This window comes from Cariama cristata, unplaced genomic scaffold (genome assembly GCF_000690535.1).
Source record: "Cariama cristata isolate BGI_N322 unplaced genomic scaffold, ASM69053v1 scaffold23742, whole genome shotgun sequence".
NCBI lineage: Eukaryota > Metazoa > Chordata > Aves > Cariamiformes > Cariamidae > Cariama > Cariama cristata.
The window spans coordinates 1-12,011 of NW_009603569.1; the positions used below are offsets into that span (position 1 = coordinate 1).

At 41.2% G+C, this 12,011-nt stretch overlaps 1 protein-coding gene across 1 annotated transcript; it reads right to left on the bottom strand.

Annotated features, from left to right (window-relative positions):
* Positions 1–1,728: 1,728 nt before the first annotated feature.
* On the bottom strand, positions 1,729–6,618 carry LOC104157788 (leucine-rich repeat-containing protein 16A-like; the record flags this gene model as incomplete). Its single annotated transcript, XM_009695259.1, has 3 exons — positions 1,729–1,835; positions 6,040–6,236; positions 6,552–6,618. Coding segments are annotated over 3 exons (371 nt in total), but the record flags the coding sequence as incomplete, so codon positions are not given.
* Positions 6,619–12,011: the final 5,393 nt, after the last annotated feature.

Below are 12,011 nucleotides of genomic sequence, written 5' to 3' on the forward strand. Positions count from 1 at the left end.
CCCCCTGTGCTGCTGGAGGGGAGGAGGGACAGAAAATCATGAGTGAAGTCCAGCCTGGGAAGAAGGGAAGGGTCAGTGGAAGGTGTTTCTAAGATTTGGTTTTTATCCTATTCTGATTTGATTGGTAATAAATTAATTTTTCCCCAAGTCAAGTCTGCTTTGCCCATGATGGTAACTGGTGAGGGATCTCACTTTGTCCTTATCTTGACCCATGAGCCTTTCGTTGTATTTTCTCTCTCTGTTCAGCTGAGGAGAGGAGCGATAGAGCAGCTTTGGTGGGCACCTGGCCTCCAGCCTGGGTCAACCCACCACAACATACAATTTCAGTCTGCTCTGTTTTCAGAGTGTGCTACCTCCCGTTTGCATCTGCCCATTAGTAAAAGGAGAACAACTGAAGCAGGCACAGGATTCACACAGCTTTTGGGGGATCTTGTCCCTTAAGGGCCCTGCTTGAAATAGGAACTAGTTGGCACAGCCAGCTTCTCTCAATAAGGAACACAGAGCGGTAACCTTTAGAGTGCAGATCCTCATCCTCAAAAAAAAAAAAAAAGCCAACCCCAAAACAACCCAAAAGTAAGATTATCTACAAGCATCTTACAAGCAGAGTATTCACACCTGTGGGGAAAGCTGACCGTGTAACATGTCTGCATAAGAGCATCCTAACTGCAAAGAGAGCCGGAGCCACTGGTGCAGCAAATGGAACAAACATCCTTTGCAACGGGCACGGCCAGGGACGGGCACACAGGGATAGTGCAAGTTCATGGGGACATCTGAAACAAGCGGCTGGCAGGCGCCCATGGGAAGCACAAGCATGCAGCAGTCTGTGAGCACCCTGAACTTAACCTGGCTAATCCATTTTTCAAAGCTACCGTAATTTTACCACTATACATAGTATATCACACATGGCTTCACATGTCACTATAGATATTTATAACTCACAGTGACTTTAAAACATTTGCTTTTCCTGCCACAGCTATCTACCATTTAACACCTACCATTTTCCTTAATGGATGTCACATACAGCATAGAAGGGGTCACTCCAAATTGTCTGGAAATTGCTCTAGCTTTCTCATTTATTTATGTAAGTATTTGTGTATGTGTGTCTCTGTGTGTATGTGCACGAACATGCCTGAATGCGAGAATATCTAGATGTTCTGTAAATATACAACCAGCTACAAAGCAATTGTATAAGCTGTACAACCCTTATACAACACTGAAGGAGACATACCTTTCAGATGAATGTATTGCCTAAATCTGCAATACTACAAATTGGTCAAATATGCCTTTAACATATTTCTAAACCAACATAAATCTACTGTCATCTATCAAAACACTGTGCTCAACAGCAGTCCTTACTAGACAGAGACACCTGTGTGTACTACTAGCACTGGAGAGGAGATACTCAACCAATACAAAGCTCTGCTTCAGCTCTAATGAGTTCCACTGAAGGCTAAAATGAAGTCAACTGAATTATAAAAATATACACTAGTCAATAATGCCACTAACATGGTATATTTAAACAATTTATTTCAAAGTAGTCATTTTTAAGGGAAAGTAATTGAATTCACAATGTCTTGACTACTACAGTATTTTCTGACTTTGACAACAGCAACACTGGATATTGGGAACAGAAGTCAAACACAACTTAGAAGTGCTACTTGCCCAGCTATCAGGATGGATTTTTATTTTATTTCAACTAAAAAAAAAAAAGATTAAATTTGAACTTACTTTGAATCCATTTTTGTCACTTTTTTAGTGAAAAATTCATCCACACCTTCATCCACTCTCCCCATAAGGCCATTCTGATCCCCTTCTGGAGGCACCCCAGCAGACACCTGACAGAAGAAAAAAACTTTCTCTAATATATAATAATCTAAGTGTATTTGTTTCAATGAAAATAATTAAGAGTTAAGACACTATAAAAATTGCGTGTGTCAACCAAACCTCTGTGCAGACAAAAGAATCACCACCGGAATTCCCCCTTTAGTCAGGCCAGTTGACGCATTACATCAAACGCAAAGTAACCAAAAACACCAGTGACAAACTGGATACTGTAATGCCTAAGGCCAGGAATCAAATGCCTTGGGCTTGTGAGAATAGAGCACTAGTTCAGTTAGAAAAGAAAAAAAAAAAGTAGTTAAGGAAAAATTAAGTCCTGATCAGGTGATGACCTGAAGAGTTTTTTTAACAGCTAGTTGTTTCCTTATTCAGAGCAAAACCTATGTTCTGGATTTTGGATTTAGAGTTTTAGAAACAAAGCTCCAGCAGGCGAACAGAGCCTTTTATAACTCATTCAGTCCAGCACTTCCAAAAGCAGAGACTCTAAATACAGAATCAGGTGTTTCAGTTTAGGAACGGAACACAGATTTTCGCTGAGTGTCTGAAAATGGGAAACCTGCTCCCTTTCCTTCGTTTGAATATCCACGTTTTGAATGTGGGTGACTGAAGGCATCTAAACCAGACTGACTTAGTAATACCTGCCAGCCACAAAGACCCTGTGAAGATTAGCTGGTGACTCTGCAGCCTCCTGAAGATGAAACACGCTGTCTCCTGGGAGGATTTCTCATGTGGTCTAGCTCCTGTACATGGCTTTGATGTGGAAAAGCTCTATTACCAGTAGAGAGACTTCCTTCAATTCAAATGCCTTATGGAAACCTCTTAGGTGACTATAGAGGAGTCCACAAGATGCAATCCAGTTGTATTCTTGGTAGTACTAACAATCAGGAATCAGTCTGCCACAAAATAGCAGGGTTTGTCATTTGAAACAATTTAAATCAAGGAACCTCCTAGTTGCCACAATAACTCGAGAGTAATCCCAGCTTCCCTTTTCAGCCGGAATACATGCTCTTTTCTATGCCTCTGAGAAGAAAAATAAATACTCTCAAAAGCTGCTGTTAACATCAAACCCAACCTCATTAAGCCAGGACAAGAGTGCATGTGAACTAATGCTTTGACACATCCATGAAACATTTTACTTTCCATGGCTGAACCTTGTTAGAAGCCTAGTATTTACTTTGTTATCAAAGACAACAGCTAATATTTTATTGACACCTGCTGTAGCAATGTATTACGGATCGGAAAAGAGCCCAGCTGGTAATGACTGCTTTGTTGCCAGTCATACCACGTATTTTCTAGAAAAACCAGTTTTATTCTAAGAAGCACAATGACTTCTCAGACTTCCAACTCTGCCACTTCTGGAAGAGCCCACCTGGTAATGACTGCTTTGTTGCCAGTCTAGAAAAACCAGTTTTATTCTAAGAAGCACAATGACTTCTCAGACTTCCAACTCTGCCACTTCTGGGGTTTTCTGTAAAGAACTTGTTTAGCTGGAACATCTGATGCCAGACAGCAATGCATATACTAACACCTGGGTTGGTCAACCCAGTGCTGGTTGTCTCAACGTAAATATTTACCTTGTCGGTCAAAAAACAGTTGACACCCACATTTCAACTGAAACATGTCAACCAAAAGTGACTGGCGTATTTCAACAGAAATGAGAAACCATTTAATATTGATACTGGAGCTCTGCAGATAGTAGGAACAGACATGGAAGTATCAAAGGGAAGTACATCTCCTGAAGGAGAAGAAATGCAATAATCCAATGATCTACAGCAAATGACAAGATCTACCTCAAAAAAGAAAACAGTTCGCATCTGAAAAAGCAGCAAGTCCCTAAAAATGTACTAAAGATGTACACAAATGTTGAGGGCCTAATAAGGTCCCCAGGGCACAGGATATTCTTATAGATGTTTACTGTAATGCCTTTTAGTGACCACTGTTAAAGTAAAAGACTGAGCTCTGGTTTATTTCGTGTTTTATGCTCCTAGTGCTAAAAAAAAAAAGTTAAGTTTCCATTTGTCAATTTTACTATTTTTTTTAGCCTAAGTTTAAAAGTGAGCCTTCTATGTTTCTTTATTAAGAAAAAAACTGGCTTGGAAGCAGAAATAAATAAGATGAATCACAAACTCCTTCATACATTAGAGATTCACCTCTGCTGTACTAAACCTTCACACCTGATGGAAGAACTCATGAGGTTAAGATCTGACAAAAATCTAAATGATAATCAACAGTTTCATCATATTGGTTCAAAGTTACTTGGGGGTTGGTGGTGCTGAGGTTTTCTTTTTTTTCCTTTTTCTTTTTTTTTTTTCCCCTCTGAACACTTATTTCAGTAAAAACCTTGACAAAACTATACATGTTTTTTCTGTCCTCTCACCCACCCCAAGTTAAAAGTTTACATTTCTCCCTTTTTTCTCCATTTTTCCCTTCTTACATTTTTCAGCTTACAAAGAACAAATTTGTTTTCCAGCAAAACCAGAGAAGTACAGCTATGACCATCTGAGACCCCTTAAATTACTAAATGGAAATAATGGGAAGAGTAAACAACGGAACAGACCTGCTTAAGCGGTAGAAAAGGTCACGATTTTGCCTCTCACATTTCAAGTGCTCTTCCTAACCACTGCTGTCTGTATTCTCAAAGTGGTAAAACCTGCAGCAAATCAATTCTGCGAACAACGCCACAGTCCACTCATGACTCTGGCCTTCAAAACTTGGCTGTTTCATTTGTGGAAGCATCAAAGCAAACATTTTAAGTCTTTCAAAAATTTGTTTAGACTTGTTACGAGGTCAGAAATAGTCAGGAATTAAATGGTCCATAAAAACAAGACAGGGACAAATGAGTTTAAGTAAAAAAGTTCCTTTCAATTTCTGCAACTAAATAAATCCCTGATTTCCTAATTAATCCAATACGGATGAGCATTCTCACAGCATGCCACTATCATGGGAAGCAATACTTCTCCTCTACAAGAAGGAAGTTTTTTTATTTCTGTTGAGCAAGATATTGCATGTCCTAGTTCCACGGCCAGTAGCGAAGCACTTGCCCTCCCATGCACCTACTCCTTCCACACCTCTGTGTAGATGGCACAGGATGCGCCGAGTAAGTTTGGAAGAGAGGCAAGTTTAGCAACTGGGAAAACACGTGCATTCTGCAGAATTGGAACTGGAAGAAGTAAACACAGATGTGTTTTCACTACAACGTTGGAGACCAGTCCGTCCTTCTGCTACCTCTATCCTTCCCTGTAAAGTGCAAGGGAATGGAGAGTTGGCTTGAATATCCTCTCTGCTTGAAGGTTTCTCCATTTCCAAGTGGCTCAAAAAGCACTCTAGTGCCTGATACAATCTTTCTCAGCATTAGAGAACTTTTCAAGGGTCCTTTCTGCTGACAATCCTCTGGGAGCAGGAGAGGCCACAGGCATTCATTACCAGGCAGCATAACTCAGAGAAGCAATGGCTGTGCCTTGATAAGGGTTACTTATCGTATCAGCTGTGCTCTGTCGTCGTGAGATAGCTCTCGAACTCCTCCAGATCTGTCCTTACATACCCTGAGGACATACCATCACAGAAATACATCTTTACCGATGTGGTATGCCAAGGAAATGGAACTGTGGGAACTCCACACACAAATACTTGGGTTCACACCAATGCTTTTCGTAGACAAGACAGTGCTCTTCTGTTTTGCTTTTCTAAGGCAGGCTCCAGCATGAAAAGCAGATCTGTGACTATGCAGATTTGCTGGCCCAAATGCCATCTTTAGTTAAGGAGCTGTGGGAAGCTGGGTGTCACAGAGTAGCTCCTCTGAGAGCTGACAGAAATGAGAATTCAAGCCAAGTTACCACGTCTTAATGCAGGCAGAAAAAAGGATTAAGACTTAACAAACCCTTGCAGTATAATTGAAAAGTCCCATGATATTTTGTGCATTTCCTGTGAAAGCTCCAAGTACCTCCAGAAACTGTTTCCACGAAAAAACAAAACCAAATTAAAAAAGGATAAAACATATCCTGGTTTTAGGCTGTGTCAAACAAGACAAAAAGCTTCTAATAGGGACTGCACACTGAAAGACATGAATACCAGACGAAAAATTAAGTAGCTGCTATGGTTTTTAAAGTTTTAACAGTTGTCCTCATCACATTGCAAGACCTGACTCACGGCAAAACGCAATCAACAGATGACATCGCCAGCAATATTTTAATGTAGACTCACTGCTGCTTGGCTGGGCTGCTGCTTTTTATTCCTTTTGGGCCTTAATTTTGTAAAGTGTTCCAGTTTTCTCCCTTCTTCTGATGGCAGCTCTGAAATGAATCCGGAAGTTCGTTTGTCCAGCCTGCTGGAAGGAAATGGTGGGTCTTCTATATGGATAGGTACTTCTTCCAGTGCTTTATCTAGATCAAATTCCATTTCTAAGAGAAATCAAAACTTTCTAATTAGATTTAACATGCTATTTAAAACAAAAGACAATGCCATTCCTCTCTTTTGTGGTAAATAATTACAAACACAATTGGAGAACTCACCCACAACATGTTTGTTAGCAGACAGAGCACTGTGAGCAAATATTTACTACCAAACACACTAGCAGAGTCACAAAAAGCAACCAGTGTGGACCTCAAACGCAATCCAGAGGGAGGGAGAGTCACCTGTGCTTTTCAAGTAAGAACTACTTGGAAGAATCTCAGGCAAGCAAAGAAGGAAAAAAGTTTTAAGAAAGTTTCACTTACCAAAAGCTCTGGACACCGGCCGGAGCATTCTACTGTGGATGCTTTTCCTTTTTGATTTAGGAGTCATCTATCAACATAAACCAAAAAAAAAAATTACTTTAGCAGACAACAGAAATGACAAAGAACACCTTTTCCTTTCCATCCAACAAATCCGTTCTTCAAGCCTATGTCTCATTTCAAGATCTGATTGGGTTTAACACCAGGACGGAATGAGGTTTTTTCCCTCCCCTTCTCAAACATTCAGAACATTTTCTAAATTCACAGTTTGTTCAACTGACTTCGAACAGAACCAGGGAGATAGTTTATTCTTCCCATTAAAACCATAGGCTGTAAACGGGATGATTATTTCAATTGTCCAAGCATTAACTCATTGAACCCCAAGTGTAAAACAAGGGAACTATTAAAATCTCACCTTTGCATTTGAGATCATGAGCACAGAAAACTTAATTACTTCATCCAGTACTCCATAGTTAATGACAGTACCAGGGATAGTCTCCCCCTTGTTCTAACTTTTATTTTTGATATAAAACGTGCTTTCTCAGTTCATATGTTACTGACAGGCTACTGGGCATGATTAAAATTCAGGTATCTATGCCTCTGGACACCACCACACATCTCACCAAACTGCCCTAGGAAAATGCAGTCTTGGAACACACAGCCCTTCTTCAAAAAGCAAAAATACCGTGTCAGTCTTAGCAGTATCTCCAGCAAACACATGATTTCCCTGGACTCAAAATACACTGAGAATAGGTGGAAAGCTACCTTGGCATACATTCAACGTAGTTACTGAAAGTTGTATGCTATTATTCCTCTCATCTTCACATTCCCAGAAAAAAGGAGCATGTTGCCTTAAGAGCACAAATACCCAGACTTAAGACCTGAGTTTGTTATTTTGGGGAGAAAGTTGCCCTTATTTTCCTGCCTGAACTCTTCTGAAAGTCTGCATGGCAAGACAGACAGTTTTGCCACAGCAAATGCAGGTGTCACCAATTCTGAACCTCTTAACGCAGCTCAGCATTGTAAGACTTTTAAGCAAAAAGTTGACCTGCAGGTTTTCTAGGGAGTTAATTTTAAATGACTCAGCCTCTGCAAAGATGGGCCCCTTTTGTGGTAGAGTCGTACATGCCGGCTTTAGTGACATCCCTATCTTTACATTTACTTGCTAGTCTTGAAGCCTAGTGGCTTCAAAGCTGGAGTGTCAGTCAGGAAGCTGTTATGGCTCACAACTCATTAACAGAATTGTGAATGAAGTTTAGTACTATCAATTTTATATGAGCCAGAAAAGACATAGTTGGCATTGACATTTCAGACAAATCATGAGTTGTTTAAGGTAAACATTTGCTAGTTTTTATGTATGGAAAGTTCAATGCACAGAATTCATATTCCCATCCAAAGTAGTCAGGAGGATTACTATGCCACTATCCACACGCTCAGGGTTATGACAGATTTTTGTAACAAGAAAGTTATTACCCATCTTCTTAAGACCAGGAAAGGACTTGCAGACTACAGAGCAGGCAGTGACAGCACTGTCTGGGCAATAGAGCTCTGTTTTTATAGCCATGCACATTGCTGGGAAAAAAAAAAGATACCTTTAGCTGTTGCAGGTTTCCACTTCCACATTTGACAAGCATCAGTAAACGATACATACAATAGTTTCTAAACCAGCCAGGAAATAGCTTGCCATTTGAGCAGATTTACCCTGAAACTAATGAGCAGGCAAAGTGTTACTGCATCAAAGGGTCAGACATTACTTTCATGGTTACCAATAAATTAAATGCAACGGATTTGATGGCAAGTGGCCGGAGAGATGCTGAACTTTTTCAGCCAAAATTGCAGTGGATTGTGCAATGGGTGGGCAGCTGGGCAGCCTCTGAACTGCACGCCTTGACAGCTGCGGATCCATCACCCAAACCTGAAACAACCAAAGGCATCCGCACCTCATGTAAGGAAGAATTACAGCAGCTCAGCATTTGGGGGACAGGGTTAGGAGTCACTATCAGTAGTCCTCTGGTCTTATTGCCAGCTCTAGCCCCTTTCTCTTGTTAATGTATATTTGCATGTCTTTTGGTCTGCCTGTCACATTTTTGGTGGTGCAACTGGAAAATTACATCTAGTAGAATAACGCAGCAACTCATGCACTAGAGAAGATCAGAAAGGACAGAAAACAAGGCTGATAGGAGACCTTTAATCACTCAGTAACTTCACAGCCATGGCCAGTGTTCAGAGCGCTCCGGGATGAACACAGCCAAGTCAAGAGACGCACCGGCCCAGGGCACCAATGCAAAACAGCACGGGGCAAGTTTTGAGGTTCCTGTGCAGGGACTCAAATGCTCCAAGACATTCCCGACAGCCAGGAACAGAATGATTTCATCATCCTTCCCAGACAAGAAAATGCCCCCGGATGACCCTGCAGAGCTTGTACTGATGACCATAAGCCACTCTCTGGATCACTGCTGTAACTTACTGTCAGCTTGGCACGATCCATCAGCAGCTTGGTTGCTGGGGATAAAGGCAGAGGGAGAGAGATGCCTCCTGTTTGTTTTAACAGCATGAATAACAGCTATACATACACTTTTATTTGAAAACCTTCTGTTTTCTAGCCTGTTTAGGAAGTGCACAGATGAAAGGCTTCTTGCCAAGTGAACTTTCTAGATTGCACACAGAGCAAAATGGGTCAAAGCATTAATTTAAATAGGCCAGTGTGCTCTTTTTACAAAATATTAAGCTGAGATTAAGTCTAATATCTCAGCCACCGTGCAGTATGCTACAGCAGCAGAGCACGTATCATTACTAGAGGAGACATCTGAACTCCTAGGGAAAGGTGTGTGCCTCTTCCCAGCCTAAGCCCCATTTCCCATAGTTCATGGAAGCAGTTCAGGTTTGGCAGATGAGCATCTTCTGCCTTCCCGCTATCTCTGGCCATACAAGCACAACGCAGCTCTCCTGCCTTACGTTTCACTCACGGCCTTTACAGGGGAACAGCTGTTAGTATCAGCCTCCCCTCCTTCACTTCTTCCACATCTTCCAGGGACTTTCCATTCTAGCAGACCACCTCCTGAACCTTCTTCCTTGTTTTGCCTACTTTTCCATGAACACACTGTAGGCTGCCTGGTAGAACAGATAAAAAGATTAACTGCATCTCTGGGTCTTGGGAGGCACTCTTGGAAGTCTGCGTGCACCTGTGCCACTGAGATCTCTGGAGATGGCTCCATGAAGGTACCGCTCTGCAGTAGATGGGAGCCAGCAAATCTCCACCATGCTCCCAAATAAGGGCTTATTTAGCGTTAGACACTCTCATGTGTCCAAACTAGCTTTAAACTCCCTGGATCTCTTCCCATGATCACTTTTCCAGATTCTTCCCTTCTGATTCCTTTTCTCACAAAACTATCTGAGGTCTCTGGAGTTTTCTTAAATTATATTACCAACTGTGGAAGAACACCAGGAACTTGGGAATTAAAAACAACTAAAATCACTCTAAGTGCTAGAAAACAATGTGCTTTTAGCAACAGGGTCTCAGATACCCTCCCTATATTCCTGGATTATGCAGATAATTGACATTACTCTCAGTGCTGAGGGATATGCTCATTTCCATGTTTTTCTCCTCCTCCTCCAAAGGACTTTGTATTCAAACCTATTAGATACAGGGATGCTCTGTGACCCTCCTGTCACTTCCCTTTCAAAAGATATCAAACAAAGTAATAAACAACTTCCCCCTCCCGCTTGAAATTCAGCTCCCCAAACAGTCTCCCTTCAACCCTCCATCCTGCAAAACAACGTATGGGTTTTCAGCTTGGAGAACGCATTAAGGGCAACAGCACAAAAAGGCGAGAACAGCAGTCAAAAGCTCAAGGTGATTCAAATAGACAAAGAAAACACAACTGACCAAACTGAGATAACCCCTGACATCTCTTCCACCCTCGTGGCAAGAAAGCCCTAGTTTATGCCCATTTTGAAGCCATTCCTTCATTAGGCTGGATGATGCCTGAATATGAAACCAAATCAACAGATTTTCTTTCTGAGCAGTAACGTTTGTGCTTATACCTCCGACATCAGCACTCTGCTTTAGTTTGGTCTTAAAGCCAAGGGATGCTTTAAATTCAGATGCTACGCTAGCTGAACCTTTTTGTAAAATCCAATCTCATCCCTGAACCACTGCCTATGTCATTTGTAGGTGCAGATGGATGGCACTACAGTCTCCCAGGAGATTCACAAGGCAGTACAGAGGCAAATGAAGCACAAAAATGTAAACAAGTAGGCCAGAAACAGCAGAGCGAAAAAAATACTTACACTTGTACAGCAGAGAGTCTCCATGCAGCAAAAAAGAAAGAAAAAAAGAATATGAATGGGGAAGACAAAGCAATAGCAGTTCTCAGGAAAGGAGGCAAAACCAGAAGTCATCAAAATAAAGAAAGCTAAAGCCAAAACACTTAGACATCTTAGCAGGAAAGGTGACATGCAAGAATGAGGTAAAAATCCCTTGCATTTGGAGGTGCTACACACTCTGTGTGTCCAGAGGATAACCAGAGAAGGATGTGATCTCTCTTGTTTTATCCATATTGGGAGAAATTCAGGTTTTCAGACATTCGTTTCCAATATATGGCACTCGCCAATGGTGCCAACCTGCCACCTGCTGTCCCAATGTACTGTGATTTTTTTTTTATTTTGCTGGCACCAGTAGTGAGAAAAAACTGTAATTCTGTTACTTCCTAGTCTGAAGGAAGCTTCTGAATTCAAAATTGGCAGCTTGTTGCGGAAAGCAGGACAGCAAGGAAAACAAAAGAAAGCTTCTCTTGAAAGAATAAAGGATGCAAGTCTGTTCTCCTGAGGTTTAAATAAACCTAATCCAAAGCAACAGTATTTCTCCTTCCCATAGGAGGTTTAGAGGCGCAGGCTTTCGAGTGCTTTTGGCACATTAGAAGAGTGCTATTCCATTAATAAAGCACGACCTTTCCTCTCCCCTTCAAAAAATTAAAAGAAAAAAAGGAAGCAGCACAGCCCTCATGTGAAATGAAGCGATGCCATATCCCATGTCTTGTGTGGCACATGACCAATCCTGCTCCTCCTTAATTTAGAGTAAGAAAAAACAATTATTAGAAGTGTGGTTTTGTCTTCAAGTTGAATGGTAACTGCTGCTATAACAACGCTGCAGGTATTGGCAGAGTGTTTGTGGCATAAGTCAATAGTCATGGTCTGGATTAACCTTCTCAGCAAGAAACTGCTGCATTTTTAAATGGGTATTGCACTGGCGTTTAATTATCAGCAGTGAAAACAGTCTGCATGTAACATGGAGTTCATCATTTAATTGTTGAAGGGATATTAAGGTCAGTTTTTCAATGTTTTGACATTTTTAACAACAATGATCCACTTGTCATGGTTTGTACTTCTAAGCTTAACTGTAGCTAAAAGTTTTAAAGATACGATGGGCTACCATTGAATAGCAATAACGGTGTTCTTGCACAT